This window comes from Mytilus edulis, chromosome 6, assembly GCF_963676685.1.
Source record: "Mytilus edulis chromosome 6, xbMytEdul2.2, whole genome shotgun sequence".
NCBI classification, from domain to species: domain Eukaryota; kingdom Metazoa; phylum Mollusca; class Bivalvia; order Mytilida; family Mytilidae; genus Mytilus; species Mytilus edulis.
The window spans coordinates 17,081,859-17,102,328 of NC_092349.1; the positions used below are offsets into that span (position 1 = coordinate 17,081,859).

Here is a 20,470-nt window from a genome sequence, read left to right on the forward strand (position 1 = left end):
GACACGTACAGCTAACAATTCTTCTATACAACACATATAGTTGACCTGTTGCTTCTAGTTTTAAAAAAACAGACCAAAATACAAAAACTTAACACTGAGCAATGAACCGTGAAAATGAGGTCAAGGTCAAATAAAACCTGCACGACTGACATATAGATCATAAAATATTTCCATATACAAAAAAATAGTTGACCTTTTGTATATAGTATAAGAAAAAAAGACCAAAACTCAAAAACTTAACTTTGACCACTGAACCATGAAAATTAGGTCAAGGTCAGATGACACCTACCAGCTAGACATGTACACATCACTATCATTCCATATACCAAATAAAGAAGACCTATTGCATACTATATAAGAACAACAGACCAAAACACAAAAACTTAACTATAATAACTGAACCATGAAAATGATGTCAAAGTCAACTGACACCTGCCAGTTGAACATGTACACCTCACAGTCCTTCCATTCACCTAATATACTAGACCTATTTCTTGTAGTATCTGAGATATGGATTTGACCACCAAAACTTAACCTTGTTCACCGATCCATCAAACGAGGTCGAGGTCAAGTGAAAACTGTCCGACAGGCATGAGGACCTTGCAAGGTACGCACATACCAAATATAGTTATCCTATTTCTTATATTAAGAGAGAACTTAACATTACATAAAATCTTTACTTTTTTGTCAAGTAGTCACTGAACCATGAAAATGAGGTAAAGGACATTGGACATGAGACTGACGGAAACTTCGCAATATGAGGCATCTATATACAAATTCTGAAGATTCCAGGTCTTCCATCTTCTAAAATATGACCCTTTAAAGAAGTTAGCTAATGTCATCGTAGCCGCTGTAGCCGTCAGATCACTATTTATATGTCGAGCTTTCTGCGACAAAAGTCACAGGCTCAACAAAAATCACTTAAGTCATAAAGCTTCACATATGCTCCAAGCATTCTGGGATTTGGGGATTGGGAAGATAAAGGTAAATAAAAAAAAGCACTTCAGACATACCAAATTTAATGTGTATTCATTCACTTTTCGTGGAAACCAATATTTGTGATTAGAAAAATTATTTTATATCTCATCCTGTGTTGCGTTTTCATTCAAGCGTCAAACATGCTACTCAACTCTAGAGTTGATGTGAACCGTGCTATTCAGTCGCAGGACTTTACATATTTGAGTTGATTTAAAATAATATATAAGTAAGCAATGAATGTCAGTCACATGACTTCAAATATTTGGGTTGATTTAAAATACATATAAATGCAATGAATGTGACTGTTAAATTTTATGTATGCTTTTTGTCCCTCTGTGTTGAATGTTTGTTTGTTTTTGTTCTTATTGAGATTGTGACACAGTAATGGCTGCTATGCTCCTGTTTTGACAATTTTACCTATTACATCTGTTTTGCTCACGCATCGTTATAAATATAATGGAAATTGATGCGACTGTCATACAAGTGAGAGGTTTAGCATTATAAAATCAGGTTCAATCCACCATTTTATATACATTGGAAAAAGCCTGTACCAAGTCAGGAATATGACAGGTGTTATCCATTCATTTGATGTGTTTGAGCTTTTATTTTGCCATTTGATTGGGGACTTTCCATTTTGAATTTTCCTCAGATTTCAGGATTTTTATGATTTTACTTTTTGAAATCAATGATGATACAAATTCGTATAACTTTATTGAATTGTGACATAATATTAATAATGCCAGTCTGAAAAATCTGAATGCTTATTTTACATGAATTACATTAAGATATGAAGAATTGATTGGTGTGTCGCATGATTGCCTATTAACCAATCAGATTACAAGGATCAAATAAAATAACTTACCGATGACCATTGTGTTTTAAAAATTATAAAAGATTTTCTTTAGAACATAGGTTACTATAAAAGTATAAACATCCTAGATAATCCTTCATTAAGGTGGTACCTAGCACTACAGGGAGATAACTCTGTAAAATCAGATAAATGTTTTAATTACGTTGTGTTGATAAGGTAACATTAAGCTTCTCAATTATCAAAATAAGTGTTTTGTCAAACTGCTATATAACCAGTGTAATTTTTCTGATAAAATGATTGGTTCAATTTTTTTGAAATTTTTATATTTTTGTCAAAGAGTCAATATAAAATTGAGAATGGAAATGGGGTACCGGTACTTACTTTGTCAAAATTTTATGTGAAAATTAAAAGAACCAAATTAATTTTAGTGAAGGTGTTGGGTACTACTTTAAATATCAATTGCATTCAAGAGAGGCTACAATGTTATATTCTGATCAGGTGAATATGTATATATTCAAGCAATATTCTTTCATATATATTTAATCTTTATTGATTATCATACAGTTTTTATAAATAAAAATAATACTCAGGGTAGATCCAGGATTTGAAGAAAGTGGGACGGTTATTGTCCATAATGGTGAAAATGGTTCTGGGGTTGGAACCCCCTTTTTTTGGACGATCAATTCATTTGAATGGGACATATAGTTGGAAACCCCTCCTTCTTTGTCCTTAGTTAGGAAACCCTTTTTAAAATGGCTGGATCTGCCCCTGAAACTACAGCTAACATTGAACCAAAGTTTTTTTATTCCTTACTTACTTTGAATGAAAAACATTTAATCAAATAAGAGATAAAAAAATTAAGGACAAAAATGTTGAAGAATCAGAGGAAATTGTAATAATAATTCAATGAGTGATACTGGTCTTATGAGTACCTTATGAGTATGAATCCAAACTGATAGCAATGAAATAAGTCATGAATCTAATACTAAAGTAATACAACAATGGTTGTTTTATAAAAAAGGCTCACTACAAAAGCAACAGGATTCAAATTCAAGCAAAACAATACTTACAATTAGGAGATAACGGTATTGTATTTTATTTGATGGTTGCAAATTAAGTTTCCTGGCGGCACGTTAGCAGAGACAGTTAACAGGTATTTGTGACCATCAAATCACCAATTGATTCCGTCTGAGCTTAAAATACAATATTGTTATCTCCATTCTAATGAAACGGACAGAAAACAACATTAAAAAATGTATTTAAAATCTGTCATATATCGTCACGGTTAGCTTGTACGTTCCGTAGCATCAATTGTCAATTGATGTCATGAAAATTAGTGATGTTATCCAATCAAAATTAACGTTACAAACGATAATGCATTAGAATCAACAATGACTACATTAATCAATAATTACCCCAGATTTCACCAAATTCGCAATTATCATGGAAATCACTCAATTCTAAATTGACAACACATCGATCTTCAGCTTTCCCTAATTTTATTTAAAATACTTAACTGACTCATTTTTTTCTCATAAAATTGATATGAATGTGTTCCTAAAATGACAATTTCTTCAAACAGCTTCTGTAAGGTAATTTCTATTACTGTAAATTCAGAAATAATTGCGTGCATTTATTATTGTGAATTTTTAAAATATTGAGAAAAATCATTTTTAATTCATATAAAATATTTCAAAAAGTTTAAATTATTGTGATTATAACCCTGTCGCTTTTTTCAAAATAATTAAAACATCGTAATAATTTCTGAATTTCTATTAGGTCAATGCATTAATCATTTTCAATCTATCTGCAATAGCAATAACAGAAATATATCATTTTCACAAAAATATATTACATATTTCACAAATTTAATACAGTATTTCAAATTCAGCAAATCTATAATTGAATTGTCAATTGTAAAATTATTAATACAAATATACAAGATAAAAGGATAAAAATATACATTATAAAAATATACATCAAATAATAGTCCATTTGCCAACTCCCGTAATTGACCCTGTAATCAGAGACATTTTTTTTGTTGTCTCCCTTATGAAGGACATTAATTTTTATTTACAATGGAGAGCTAGCAGAACGAGCAAATTTACCTGTGCCTAATGTGAGTAATCTTCAAGGTTTTGAATTCTTTTAATTACATTAATTTGTTGTTTAGGTAAATACTTACGACATCAGAAATTATTTTTCATGAATAATTAGTTAAACTGCCAATACATCACTTTCAGTTCATCATACTTTGCATTGGCAAAAGCCAATATTGTCCGGTATAGAACCAGTCTAAGATTGACAAAGGGAAGTTATTTGTTTAAAAAGTGTGTAATAACAGAATCAAATCGGTAATTGGTAAATGGACTATTGGGCCATATAAAATGAATGCCTAATTCCACATCCCTGTAGGCAGGAAAATATTTATTATATTTTGTCCTCCTTTTATCAGAAGTTAGGAGATGCAGCTGAATATTACAATTTGTAAAAATCTACAATTTAACTAAAAATGGAATCAGAATTTTATAACATCATGGTAAGCATGGCAGCAATTGGAAATATTCTTCAAAAATTATATATCCAAAACAGTAATTTTGCTAGAAAGGTCATTTCAGAAATTTTTAAATAAAAGAACCTGCCATGTAAATTCAAGAAAAATTATATAATGGGTTTTTTTAAAACCAGATAATTAGTAAATAGTCAAAGGACAACAAAAAATAATGTAAAATAGAAGAAGAAAAAAACAATATGAAAAAGCTTTTATTTTATTGCTTTCATTCTTTAGGGGTCACTCTAAAACCTGCAGCCGGGATGAGAATGTAATTATTTTATGGATATGAATAAATATAGGCTATACATAAATGAAAGACCTTTTTAACAAAGCCTTTGAAAAATAATTTATCGAAAATCTATTTAAAGCATTGATTATTGATCAAATCTTGAATTTCTTAACATATTTATGAACTGCTCCTCAAGCTAAAGTACATATCACATGGTATAACAGTAGGGTTACCAGTTAATTTCCTGTCTAAGAAAATAAACTCTTGGATGAAAAATAACAAAAATTGTCCCCTAGAATAAGACAAAGGTGGCCATATTTGTTCAAGTTAGGGCTTTCTAATGAAAAAAAGTAATATATGTTTTATTTGAAAAAGTTAACTTATTTTCTAAGGTACCAATTTTCATGGATTAAGGAAAACATTCATGTTTGTGGATATTTAATTTTGTGGTTTTACCAAGTTTGCATTTATGCCCTTAGGAAATTTGTCTTTCGTTGAACATTAAATTTTCTGGTTCACCAATACCCACGAAAATTGGTATCCAACAAATGATAATGTATCCACAATTACGGGTAAGGGTATCTTGTCATTATACAAACTAAGAACATTGAAACCTGTTTAAGGTGGTACCTAACACTACAGGGAGATAACTCTGTAAAATCAACAGAACGTTTTAATGACATTGTGTTCTTAAGGGAATATTAAGCTTCTCAATGATCAAAATGAGTGTTTGTCAAACTGCTATATAACCAGTGTAATTTTTCTGATAAAACGGTTGGTTCAATTTTTTTGATTTTTTTATATTTTTGTCAAAGGGTCAAAGTAAATACTTTGTCAAAATTTTAAGAAAATTAAACGAGCCAAATTAATTTTAGTGTAGGTGTTAGGTACCACCTTAAACCAAACCCCCTGCAACTGATGATCTTGTTCCTAGTAGACAGGTCAATGGACATTTATTATTGTATGATCATAATGTATTTACATTGTAGATGAGAGAAAATGTTTTCTTGAGGTAATAAATCCAACCTGAATTCAGTTACTTTTAAATTATATTGCTTACTGCTGTTTGCTCAAACTAAAAATGGTTTTAAAATATCAAAAATATCTCTTTTATTCAAAGATTCTGATAAACTTTGTATTAACTTAATATTTCATGAACAAATATATGTGTACATGTTTGTCTAGTACACACTAGTTATTTCTAGTGTATTTTTAATACCATCAAAATTAATTTTGTTCCATCCATTTTCAAATAAAATAAAAATCAAGAGATAACAGAGAAATTGAGGATGGAAATGGGGAATGTGTCAAAGAAACAACAACCCAACCAAAGAGTAGAAAACAGCCAAAGCCACCAATGGGTCTTCAACACAGCAAGACAATCACACAAATGGAGGCAGGCTTCAGTTCACCAATAAAAAGAGTCCCTTTTCACCATCCATTATAAATAACTCATTCTTCAAACCACAGTTTACTTTTTATTAAAGTGTTTCTATTGTACATTTCAACAGCAAATGTCTCAAGCTGATGCATGCATCATGCATGAAGCTCACAATTTTTCATATTTAGAGATTAAAAATTTTACAAAGCCTCTTATGTATATGTTTATAATTATAATAGTTATTTTGAGATATATTACAGCAAATATGTTTTTTTTATCATTCCTCACATCATTTGTGTCTTATATAAATAAATGGGAGTCAATAAAATAAGTATATTATAGTTCTTAAAAAGTTGAATAAATGACTTCCTGAAAAATCCAAGGTTTGTTGAATATAGATGATTATCATTTCATTTCTTATTTTTGCCACTAAAAGGTAGGTCCTACAGGAAAAACCTTTTTTAATTAACATAATATAATTTTTATATATAACCATGAAATAAATGTACAGTTGCCATGGCAACAACAGAGGAATTCTTCTCATTAAAGACATCCAACAGATTCATAGTTAACAATTTAAAGCACCTAAATGACACTGACTGGTATCAACTCCAAACATCACAAGAGTAACGTCCCTTGTTCTGCATTTTCTTGATGTAGTTCTCAGCTTTTTCATTATCCATGTTTCCTTTCTCCATGAGAACTTTGAGGATAACATTATGTACATCTCTGGCCATATTACGAGCATCACTAAAATAAACAAAACAAAAGAATATAAATCAACTCATATAAAAATTGTAAATTACTGTAAACTTGTATATTTTTGTAGGTGCTCTTTTTGGATTGTTAAAAAAAATTACGTGGATATTCAATTTTGTGGTTTTGTCCAAGTTTTCATACTACCATATTTGCAAGTTATGTAAATTGATTTTTTTGTTAAACATTTAAATGTGTTGTTCATATCCACCCTACCAAATCCACCCAAATTGGAAGCCAATGAATATTATGAATCCACATTAAGGCTAATTTTTCTTAAAGAATACAAATCTTCTAATGGACAAAATATGTTAAATCAAATTGGTGATTGTAAAACTCATGGAATGATTCAAACAATAGATATTGATCATATAGAAAAAGTTATTTTTTTTTTTTTATTGTTTGTTCATTTTTATACTAATCCTATGAGAAGGTTATATATTTTCCTAGTAGCTGTACTCTTTTATTCTAATATATTAATAAACAAGTGAAACTGCGAGCTACTGCTCACTGATGATACCCCCGCCGCAAGTGGATAATATTAATAGTGTAAAAATATGCAAGTGTTCGGTAAACAGGAAGTTGTCGAGTGATGAATCTGAAAACGCATCACACGGTATAGCTGACTTATATAAATCCTGAAACCAAATTTCAGAAATCCTTGTATTGTAGCTCCTGAGAAAAATGTGACGAAAATTTTCAACTTGGCTATCATGTGTAAAATCAGACAAGTGTTCGGTAAACAGGAAGTTGTCAAGTGATGAATCTGAAAACGCATCACACAGTATGGCTGACATATATAAATGTTGATACCAAATTACAGAAAGGGTGGATGTGTAGTTCCTGAGAAAAATGTGACGAAAGTTTCATGGGATGGACTGACTGACGGACGGACTGATGGACGGACTGACGGACGGACTGATGGACGGACTGACGGACGGACTGACAGACAGAGGTAAAACAGTATACCCCCCCTTTTTTAAAGCGGGGGTATAATGAAGCAATTATTGCTTACACCAGAGACTTATATATATTCAATGTATATGTATGTCTCTGCTTGCACCAATGGGCAGGCCATGCATGCAGTCATTAAAAACATATTTTAAATGCATTTTAGGATTTAATAAAAATAGACCTAATACTTTGTGGCTATCCTCAGCTAGAAAGTTCTTCACTCTCTGTTGTGTAATGTGTTTCAATTTTTGTGTTTGTATTTTTATGAAATTTGATGGCATATCTTTTATATTTATTCATAGCTTTTTAAACACAGGTCAATTTAGAGACTGATGTTATACATGCAGTGTTCCAGCTAAGATTTCAAAAGGGCAGGGAGCAAATCACAAAAAGGGTACTTTAGCACAATGTTTAATATTTCAAAAAGGGCATACCAAACATTGTCCTATGTAAACTGAAGGGGTTTTAGCTAAGAGAGTTGATGCTAGATGAAAATCAACCTTATCGCTAATTGTTGTAGACCACATGTTCACCTTTAAATATTTTATGACTTTTCTATCTTGTTATGTTGCTGTCTTATTGAAGTTTAACCTTTTAATATCAACTTTTATTTATAAGGTCCAAAATACAATACAATGTCATTCTTTTGTCAACTGAGTTGTAATTTCTGAATAAAAATCCATGCTTATATCATTACAAAAAAGTGCAATCATTGCATGATGTTGACACAATATGCAGTAGTGTTTCAGAATGACACATATGTAACAGATACTTCACAGCACAAGACACATGAGAAATCACAATACACACACATGTATATTACACATGATAAAAATTCAAAGATGTCACTTTAATGATTGTACCCTCAATAATTTTATTTATTTGCCTTTTGACATTTAAGAATATTTATTAAAATATACATAGATTTAGAGCTAACAATTTCAATTAAAGTATTTACACTTTTGGTATTTAGCTGAATTTAGTCTCTGAATGATCTTAGATCTGATAAAAATAACCTGCAGAGGTCAAGCAACAACCACTTTTAATTGTGATGTCAAATTTTTTTAAATTATGATGTCAAATTTAAAGGGAACTTGTATCATTTTACGTAATGGCGGACAAATCTGCATACAAGTGTATATACATCTGTAGTATCACCTGCAGCAATATTTAAATATCATCATAGGTCAACAATCAGTTCTGAAATGGCTTTCAATATTTAATGACCTGTCAAACACACATATATTTGCTTTTGTAAATTGAATTCCTGGACTAAATATTGCCGATCACATATAATTTCTGAGATACAGAAATAATTTTTAAAATTCTAATAATACATCTGTAGCATACAATGATGTCAAGGTCGTATGACAAGTGCCTGACTGACATTAACTCCTACACTTGAAAAAAAAATTCAGTGAATTCGCAACTTTACTTTTAAAGATATTTAAACTCAAAAACTTAAAAAAAAAAAAAAAAAAAACCTATATGTATCCATGGGAGATAGAATCAGGCATGCATTGTCTTTTCTTTAATTCAACATTTTTGGAACAAAGACAGTTTGTACATTGAGAGCCGACACACATATACAAGTGTAAAAACACATAACTTGACTTTGTTACAACATAACAATAAAGTTACCCAATAAATTGGTCTGCTGGTGCCCTAATGAATTTTCATAAATAATATAATATGATCACAATTTATTTATCAATGTGCACACAAAATTTTCCAATTGGATGAAATTTATATCATTATTTTATCCACAAAATAGGACAGTAAATAAATTTTTGTTTCAAAATCGCAAAAAAAATACTGCTGTAATGCCATGAAACAGGGACTAACTTATCAGAGGCAAAACAGACTTTTATTTAATCAGTGTGTGTATCTTACCAGACCAGACAATCAAAAGTACTAATTGTACGTTGTTTTGTTAATATTATGCAATTAAAACATTTTAAGTGGAAGTTTGTTCATAAATACTATCAAATGTGAAATTCAAAAAGTATAAAAAAAAATATAAGAATGGCTAATCAAAGGGCAATCAAAAAATATTTAAACATTGAGAGAAAAAAAATGTAATTACCAATTTATCAATGAATTTGATATTCATATACCTCTTGAAAGTCTACTTTCTTTAATTTAAATAAGATAAAGTTCTATAAATATGTTTAGCTCTGTTCAAAATTTGCATAGGAGGATCCAGGAAGCATGACAGGAGATGCTCACCCTTAGGTCAGTTACCGCCCCCTCCCCCTTTTAGGGAAAGTTCTGGGTCCACCACTGATTTACTTTTCATGTCACACTTTCCTAAATTACAGATTCTAGTGTATGAAAACAATAACATAAACATAACAAATTTGACAGTTTTATTAGAATGGAACAAGCATTCTGTAATTATTGCATGGAAATACATAGTCCCCTACAGGTTAAAAATACATTGGACTGGAACGAAATTCAACAAAAATCTATAACTTGTCATGGCGTAAACTTTATAACAAATATCAAGTCAATATCTTCAAGCATGACCAAAATAAAAGTTGAAAATGATTATTTTAGTGAATTTTTCAAGTCAAAGGACCATAATTCTGCACAAAATCATCAGATTGGAACAAAATTCAAAATTGAACTGTGACTTGTCATGATAAATCAATACCAAATCAATATCTTCAAGCATGTGGAAAACTGATTTACCAGACTGACAGATCTAGATGGACAGACTGCAAACCTATAGTCCCCTTCGACTTTGTGGGCAGGGGACTAAAAGCAAGTGATTTTTAACTTATACGATTCTTGTCGAAATTCCAAATTCAGAAAATAGAAAAATGAATATAATGTCAGAATTCACTTACCCACACACATAAATGTGTCCCCCATTTTCTAATAACTTCCACGTCTCCTCTGAGTTCTGTTCCAATAAATGTTGAACATACACCTTATGCTCCTGGTCCCGTGAGAAAGCTAGGTGCATCTGTGTCAATGTACCATCCTTCTCGTAGTCCTCTAGCTCGTCATGATAGATAAAGTCCTCCGCTTTGTGGCGGCAACCAAAGTATAAAACAGTGTCTCCTACTGGCTTGCCTAAAATTTAAAAAATTAACATGTATATTTTTTAGTTGATTAATTTTACTTTCTTTACAGGGTTCATCTATAACTGATATTTACTCATTCTATGTACAGAAAGTGGACAAAAGAGACAAAAACCTGAACTAAAGAGCAGATAACAGTCTAAGGCCATCAATAGGTCTTCAATTCAGCACACCCAGTGGTGGGCCTCAGTTGGCCCCTAAATAAAAATGTGTACTAGTTCAGTGAAAATTGACGTCATACTAACTCCAAAACATATAAATGAACTAAAATTAAAAAACATAAAAGACTAACAAAGGCAGCCAGAGGCTCCCGACTTTGTACAGGCGCAAAAATGCGGCAGGGTTTTGTGAGATTTCAACACTTCCCCTATACCTCTAGCCAATGTAAAATAAAGAAACACATACAAATACCCACAGTAAAACTCAGTTTAAAAGAAGCACTAGTCCCATGATAGAATAGGCAACAAAAGAAACTAAGCAAAATGACAATGATACATAAATTAACAAAGTACTACTAGCAGTTCCTAACATGCTAGCCTCAGACCTTAATAACACTAATTAAAGTATACTTTTAATTTAACAACCAGTCTTAACGGTTTTATCATAAATGCAAAATAGATATAATTAAACACAACATAACATTACCATCTCTCTTGGCCACAAATCTTTCCTGTATAAATCCTCTAAAGGGAGCTAACCCTGTTCCTGGTCCAATCATGATCACAGGAGTGTTTGATTTGAACGGTAATCTGAACTGTGACTTTCTGACATAGATTGGCACTCTTGGTTTGATACCATTGTCTGGTTTCTTCATTTTAAGCCAGTTAGTGGCGACACCTCTCTGAGTTCTTCCCGTCTTAGTCTTATATTCTACGACTACAGCAGTGATATGAATACTTGTGTCATGTACCTGCAAATCATAAAGGTATTTTTACATCATAAAGGTATTTTTACATCATAAAGGTATTTTTACATCATAAAGGTATTTTTAATCATAAAGGTAATTTTAATCATAAAGGTATTTTTAATCATAAAGATATTTTCACATCAAGAAAATACATGACTGAATATTTGCAAAATTTGGATTTGTGATTAAATACCCACAAAATCCATGAGATTTGTTATTCAAACAGTATCAATGAATCCACAGTTCTTAACTACAATCTAGTACAAACTTACTTTTAATATCAAAATTAAACAGATTAAAAATTCAAGATCTGCAACCTATCAAGAACTAGAACTTTCAAAAACAACTTTAAGATAAAAGAAATATAAAAAATCTCATCCGACTTAATTCTCAAATAGCCATGAAGACAAAATAACTGAAAAATTATGGAGTTGTGTAAGAGAAAGAAAATGAATATATATCCTAATATCCCAGAGGGGGTTTATCCTTAAAAGATGTCTGCAAATCTTTTCACAAACAAGAATTTTTCCATAGTACATGAATGCCCTACTCGCACTATCATTTACTATGTTCAGAGGACCATGCAATTGGGCTCAAAACTCTAATTTGGAATTAAATAAGAAAGATCATATCATAGAGAAAATGTGTACTACATTTCTAGTTGATTGGACTTCAACTTCATCAAAATCTACCTTGACTAAAAACTTTAACCTGAAGCAGGCAGGGTTGGCAAAGTATTACCCGATCGGGTTTTACTGGGCGGGAAAACCCGGGTTTTTCCGGGGTGGACAATTCTCCCAGAAATGGGTAATACTGGGCAATATGATTTTTTAAGCTTATTTCAACACAAAATAGTTAAGACTTGTTGTAGTTTCATAGTAATATAGCTAAATATATACATTTTATATAGATAACCATTGATAGTCTTTCCTAGAAGATTAAAAATTCAATTTCATTCCATTCTCCACTTAAATTTTATGTAGGCAAAATACAAGATTGGCACAATTTATGATTCCTTGTTAATTTCCAAGCATTGTTTCAATAATCTTAAAAAAAATATTGCATTGTTTATGTGGATTGTTAATTTAATTGCTATATATGCAATCATGATTGCTAAATAAACACCCTACAGGGTCTTGTCATTAACTCTTCTAGAAATGAAAAGGCTGATTGTTGTTATATAAACATATCTGTTCTAATCTGAATAACTACTTATTAATTAGTCATGTACATTTGTACATATACATTATTTCAAAGTAATTTTTCTTACATGTAATTGTTAAATTCGTTATATTAGTTATATATAGTTGATAAAGAAAAAAAATTTTAAGAGTTGTTAGAATAATTCTTTCTCAAACTGGAACATTTTTACATGTATGTATTATACATGTAAGTCTCTCGAACAAGTAAACTTACATGTATTTATAAAAATAGGTTTATGTATATCTTAAATGTATAGCATTTGGGACAACATCCCTAATGCACCTTGAAATGAGGAACTCAAAAGTCATGTGTAAACAAAAATTCTCTGTGTAGTGATATTTAACACTTTTCTATGATAAACAAGTGACTGAGCTTAACCATTTGAGTTCATTTAGAAAGTAGGGGAACACAGAATAAATGTGTAAAATCTATGGAGCTATTAAATGTGTTCAAAGTATTAAATTTTCAAAGAACTTATTGTGTTAAAAATGGGATTATTTACCATGAGGAGCCGCATCACAAAAGGATACTCAGGGTTTGCTAATTTACGGAAAAAGTAATCTCACTTCGTACCCCGAAAATTTAACCACATATGTCAAAATGTCTCAGCTTCGAAACGAGCCATCACACATATCCAAGTTAACGATATGGACTGAGCAACAGAAGAAAACGTTACCATTACCGCCTATGGAGAAACTAATGCGCATCTTACCCATTTGTGTTTGATTACATTACTGAATCCTCTTTAAAATTTAGGCCAGTATTGCCCAGTAAAACCCAGTAAAACCCGGGTTTTCCCAGTATTTCCCACTGGGCTGGGCAATACTCATAAAACCCGGGTTTTTGCCAACCCGGGAAGCAGGACAGACGGACGAACAGACCCACAGATTAGAAAACATAATGCACCTGTACTATGGAAGGTGGGGCACAAAAATCTTACACTTGTAAAACACTTGTTAGTCAAAAAATTATCAGTTTAACTTACGATCAATTTTTGTTCTAACATTTTTTTGTTCTATGAGCCCCTGTAGTGTTAAATTGGAAATCATGAGTTAGGAAAACGTTATAGATAAAAATGTGCCTCTTGGATTCCTACCTTTGGTGAGGATGAAATGGAGTAATATCTAGCTTGTAACTTTGGCATAAGTTCACACAAGTGGTCAATTGCAGGTTTCAATGATGGCAGATCTTCTAATACAGCTAAAATATTACGATGGTCTTTTATTATCCAATCATTATATAGTTGCTGAAAAAAAAATGGTATATAGTACATTTGATATGAAATTAATTTTTCCAGATGCACATATGGGGCATTAATTTAATGTCAAGAGTATCTTGCAATTTAGTATGTATATCATTTATTGAAAAAAAATAGAATATGACAAAACCATAAAATCAATTATCCACGAAAATGCATGTTTTCCACAAACCACGAAAAATAAATGACTCCACAGCATGTTCATTGTTATGATACTTAGTAAACTAGGTCGTAAGTTCAATGCCCTACAAGTGGCAGGTGCATTCAACTCCAATCTTAATTGACTAGGAGTGTCAGTTTTCCTGCTGAAGTTTGAGGTTTTCTCTGGCTTCCTCCACCAATAATGGTCCAATTATGGTCAAATCTCCAATAAATAATGGTCCAATTATGGTCAAATCTCCAATAAATAATGGTCCAATTATGGTCAAATCTCCAATAAATAATGGTCCAATTATGGTCAAATCTCCAATAAACACTGGGCTACCAAACATTTTTCTTAATGAAAGGACTAAATACCATCTATTTAGCAGAAAAAATAAAAGACTTATGTGAATAGGTATATAAAATGCTGCAAGTCAACATGTACAAATAATATCATATATTTTTTTTTTTTACATTTGTCAAATGAAGCATCAGTCTGTTAAAAATAACTCCACATTTAATATAAAATTGAGAATGGAAAGAGACAACAACCCGACAAAAGAGTGAGAAAATCTAGCACCAAAAGCCAGCTTCAGCTGGTGGCAAAACAATTATGTATTGTAATTCAGCAAAAATGGACTTCACACTTCACTCCAAAACACATAATTAATTTTAAAAAACATACAAAAAAAGTAAAATCACAAAAATACTGAACTCCGAGGAAAATTCAATCGTAAAGTCCTCAATCAAATGGCCAAATTAAATGACAAAACACATCAAACGAATGGACAACAACTGTCATATTCCTGACTTGGTACAGGCATCAAAGCTATCTAAGACCATAAGTTAGGACAGGAGCAAAAATGGCAGAATTAAGAGTACTTTTTTCTTTAAAACATATTTTATATAGTAATTCAACTCATACCTTTCCTTCTGCTGTTGATGCTGTCATCTTAGCCAGGAATTCTTTATCTTTGTCATCTCTGGCATATTCTACCATTTCTTTTAACAACAAAACACGAGGAGGATTTGTAATGTCCAAATAATGAGACAGTGCAGTACGATAGGAACACGGACAAGGGAATGGATGCTTCTTACTGGCTTCCTCTGAAAGACAAATATTCATCGAATTTTAACAGCAATCAGCTCCTACAACTATATTTATAACTGAATACTGTAAATTCAGAAATGATTGCAACATTTTTATTATTGCGAAAAATCGCAAAACTTTAAACTTTTTGATTTTTTTTTATGAATTAAATCATATTTTCACCAAAATTGCAAAAATTAATATCACATTTAAAAAATGTTTTGCTTAAAATGAGAAAATTGCAATAATAAATGCATGCAAAAATTTCTGAATTTACAGTAACAAATTCAGGGGAACTAATATTTCTATTTTGCCTCATTTGTAAAATAAATATTTTCATTGGATGATAACAGCAATCATCACTCAGAGCTATATGAATGGAATATAATTGCAGGGGAACCTATATACAGTTGAACCTCATTGTGTTGAAGTTGAAGGGACCGTACCAAAGTATTCGACTCATCCGAGGTTCGACTCATCAGAGGTCGAGTGTGTCGTCATAAATTTTGAAATACGGTATGAAATTTGTGTACACTAGATACAATGAACAGTGTGCCTTTTTTTTTTCTATATGACACTTTATAATTGTGTATTCAATCTCCATTTTTGGTCCTTCGTAAATCATGTAATTAAAAACACAAGTACAGATACAAATCATGCACAAATAAAATCAATAGTCTACACAAATATTTACAAAGGTCAGTCGCTTTAAATTATGAAATCACTCGCGGCATGAAACAAGTTCTGAACGGTCTCTGATGAGGTCGTCTGCTTTACATTAAATTATCATGAATTTATTATAATTGTCCTAATCCTTTTATCTATAGTAACTAATGAGTTTTAGATCTCATAATTCATTTAATCTTGGCTTGTGTCATTTAAATTCGTTTCGTTTTTATCCCAGGTGCAAAATGTTCAACACACTAACATTCCGCTTGAATGATCAACAAAGGTGTAAATTAGCGGTCACCATAAACATGTCATTTTAACTGTTATATGAACAAGTATGTTTACTCAGCTTTAATTTCTTTTGAAAATGATTAGTCGACATAAGAAATACATCCGATTTAAATTTTTATCATTAGGTCTGCATCTTTCGAAAATTCTTACTTTCGAAGTTCGAGACATCGGGGTCAATTTACATTAATTTTACTTCAACGGGACTATAAAATTTACTCGACTTAACCGAGTATTCGAATCAACCAAGTTCGACTCATCAGAGGTAATTATGCATTGAACAAACGGGAATTTTACCGGGACCGAGAAATTACTTCGACTCATCCAAGTTTTCGACACAACGAGGTTCGACTGTATATATTTACTACCCTAATCTGTAAAATTCATATACTAATTTGTTTGAAATCAATCATTAGAAAGTGCTGTCTGAATGGAATGAAACAAATTCAGGGAAATAGATATTACTTGTGAGCTTCTGAAGTATCTTAGCACTACAGACAATGTTTCTACTTTTAGAGTTAACCCAATTCCTGAACACAAAACCAGCCATCCATTATATAAACTGATTTTTAAAAAGCAACGACATTTACCTTATTGGCACCACAGAATTACGTTAGAAGACTTACCATCAACATTTGTAAGTGTGAATATGGTGTCAAGATCAACTTCTAATCTTTTGCCAATTCCTTCTACGATATCCGAATCGTTTACTGGGTAGACAGCAACATGATCTCCTGCTTCATATCTAAATATAGAAAAATAGAATATTACATCATATCTAAATATAGAAAAATAGAAAATTACAATATAAAAAGTTTTGATGTTTATCTTTTGTACTTAATGATCCATTTCCAATTTAATGTTATAGGCCTTATCAATTAAAACATACAAAGACTCCAGTCAGGAGCCTGTTGTTCAGTGGTTGTTGTTTTTTGGTGTGTTACATAGGTCTTTCTCATGATCTTTTTCGTTTCCTATATGGATTAGACTGTTGGTTTTCCTGTTTGAATTATTTTACACAAGTCATTGTGGGGCCTTTTATATCTTGTTGTTTGGTATGAGCCAAGACTCTGTGTTGAGAGCCGTACTTTAAGGGCTGTTCCATTTAAACATACATGGTACCAATGGGAAGGCACTTTGAAAACAGAGTGACCATCCATAGAAGCAATTTAGAGTCCTGCATAATTTTTAACTGTTCAACACAATATTTCGCATCCACCCATAGTGACAAATTTAAGTTGTCTTCCCTGGGTCTCATGTATGTTTTTATGGAACAGCCCTAGCCTATAATTGTAAACCTTTTAGACATTGTGACTTTGGTGAAAAGTTGTCTAAATGGCACTTATACCACATCTTCTCATTTACATAGACTCCAGGATGGAAATCTCAGCTATGGGCGGGTATTAAAGACTATTTTCAACAGTGAGATATGTGTGAGAAATTCTAAAATTGCCTCTATGTATCATGAACCTATTTCCTAAGTGCCTTTGCACGAAGTATATTTTGATTGAACAGCCTTAAATGTTCCTAATTTTTCAAAAGTTAAAACTATTTTATTCTTCATGATGATGCTGTAAATTCTATGTAGCTTATACATGTTATAATTAGTTAAACTTCCCAAAAAGATTACTACAGCAGTTTTGTGTATTATAAATTGATTCTATATTTAGAAACATCAAAATATCACCTTTTTAGATTGTGAGTTAAAGCAAGCTTTAAGTATGCAATACTTTCAGAATAACAAGATCTAAAATTTTAATTGCATTTAAAAAAGATGCAGTGCATTTGTTCTCAACCAGAATAGTTCCTGATTTTGGATGTTATATTATCAAATTCTATATGTATACAAAAATGTACCTGATTTTGGATCCAGAAATATCAAATTCTATATGTAAACAAGAATAGTACCTGATTTTAGATCCAGAAATATCAAATTCTATATGTAAACAAGAATAGTACCTGATTTTAGATCAAGAAATATCAAATTCTGTATGTAAACGAGAATAGTACCTGATTTTAGATCCAGAAATATCAAATTCTATATGTGAACATGAATAGTACCTGATTTTGGATCCAGAAATATCAAATTCTATATGTAAACAAGAATAGTACTGATTTTGGATCCAGAAATATCAAATTCTATATATAAACAAGAATAGTACCTGATTTTGGATCCAGAAATATCAAATTCTATATGTAAATAAGAATAGTACCTGATTTTAGATTCAGAAATATCAAATTCTATATTTAAACAAGAATAGTAACTGATTTTAGATCTAGAAATATCAAATTCTATATGTAAACAATAAAAGTACCTGATTTTGGATCCAAAAATATCAAATTCTATATGTAAACATGAATAGTACCTGATTTTAGATCCATAAATATCAAATACTATATGTAAACAAGAATAGTACCTGATTTTCGATCCAGAAATATCAAATTCTATAGGTAAACAAGAATAGTACCTGATTTTGGATCCAGAAATATCAAATTCTATATGTAAACAAGAATTGTACCTGATTTTAGATCCAGAAATATCAAATTCTATAGGTAAACAAGAATAGTACCTGATTTTGGATCCAGAAATATCAAATTCTATAGGTAAACAAGAATAGTACCTGATTTTGGATCCAGAAATATCAAATTCTATATGTAAACAAGAATAGTACCTGATTTTGGATCCAGAAATATCAAATTCTATATGTAAACAAGAATACTACCTGATTTTAGATCCAGAAATATCAAATTCTATATGTAAACAAGAATACTACCTGATTTTAGATCCAGAAATATCAAATTCTATATGTAAACAAGAATTGTACCTGATTTTGGATCCAGAAATATCAAATTCTATATGTAAACAAGAATACTATCTGATTTTGGATCCAGAAATATCAAATTCTATATGTAAACAAGAATACTACCTGATTTTAGATCCAGAAATATCAAATTCTATATGTAAACAAGAATTGTACCTGATTTTAGATCCAGAAATATCAAATTCTATATGTAAACAAGATCTATCTCCTCCTTTGTGTAGTTCTCTGTTGACTCTCACTGGAGCCAAGTATGGATTCTTAGCATCGTATGGTCTGAAAGTTAAATTCTGTATGTTTATATCATATAGGTAGCTACAACATTTGGGAGAAATTTAGTTTAAAACGAAGAAAAACCTATATATGGAACAATTTAATATTTATGAATAAAAGTATTATGTACATTCATAATTTGCCAATGATCTTATAAAATTGTTTTGGGTCATACAATCTTTGAGGAAAATAGATCTTTGTCTATTTACACATTAGATGCTGATTTTAGTAGGGGCAACAGCTGACAATGTCTTTTGAAAGACCCCCACCATTCTTTATTATTAAAGACCATCTTCCTTCAAAGATACATTTTAAGTTTTTTTTTATCAGAAAATTGATCAGTAAGTGATCACAAATGAATGATTAGTTCTTATTGTAGAATGTGAACTGGACTTCATCGTCTAAGACATTCCTGCAATCAACACATATAATTCCAACAATTAAACTTAAATTATAAGACAAGTTATTAAAGTGTTTTTATTCACATCTTAAGATGTCTTTATTTGTATCTTAAAAGTGTCTGTATTCATATTTTAAAGTGTCTTTATTCATATCATTATGATTAAGTGATAACATGTTACATAAGAAATTTTAAACTTACAATTTCTGATTAGTAAATGATCCAAGCCTAGCTATTTCTCCTGTGTAAATCTTTTCTTTAGGTATATCATCGTTGATTGTCACACTGTATTGTCTCACACTAAAATATTAGAGAAAAAAGTCAAGCCAAGTAAAATGCATGTAAGAAACAATAATTTAATTTTGGATGAAACACGTCTTCTGATTGGCTGACATCGTTTTGTTTATCATATCATGGACACAATTTTGTCATGTAACCATGACGTCATCAATGTTTTTCATGATTTATGCCGGTTTAAAATGGAATTTAGAATTAAATTATAAGAAATAACTGTAATATTTTATCAGTCTATTCGAAATAACATAAAAAATGTTTATGCTTTTTCTTCATAGGTGTACATTTAATACCACCAAATCATAGTACGTCACATCCGGTTGTATACGAAAGTAGGTAACAAAAATATTCCCTTGAATTTGACGGTTGTAGGTAA

The 20,470-nt window shown here is 30.9% G+C and overlaps 1 protein-coding gene across 6 annotated transcripts in view; it reads right to left on the reverse strand.

Annotated features, from left to right (window-relative positions):
• Positions 1-1,672: 1,672 nt before the first annotated feature.
• LOC139527254 (NADPH--cytochrome P450 reductase-like) overlaps positions 1,673-20,470 on the reverse strand; it is a 34,763-nt gene continuing 15,965 nt past the window's right edge. For 2 of the 6 annotated variants that reach the window (XR_011665313.1, XR_011665314.1), the window contains exons 7-15: positions 20,002-20,100; positions 19,287-19,403; positions 16,935-17,053; positions 15,187-15,368; positions 13,959-14,108; positions 11,398-11,662; positions 10,516-10,744; positions 5,467-6,703; positions 1,673-5,186 (exon numbers count right to left, since the gene is read on the reverse strand). Coding sequence is in view for 4 of the 6 variants with exons in the window: in XM_071322588.1 (XP_071178689.1) it covers positions 6,559-6,703; positions 9,305-9,328; positions 10,516-10,744; positions 11,398-11,662; positions 13,959-14,108; positions 15,187-15,368; positions 16,935-17,053; positions 19,287-19,403; positions 20,002-20,100 (1,330 nt within the window). In the remaining 2 variants the exon portion in view is untranslated. Of the gene's footprint in view, positions 6,704-9,304; positions 9,329-10,515; positions 10,745-11,397; positions 11,663-13,958; positions 14,109-15,186; positions 15,369-16,934; positions 17,054-19,286; positions 19,404-20,001; positions 20,101-20,470 lie in introns of all 6 variants that reach the window. The other 4 variants (XM_071322588.1, XM_071322590.1, XM_071322591.1 and 1 more) reach the window with 2 other exon arrangements.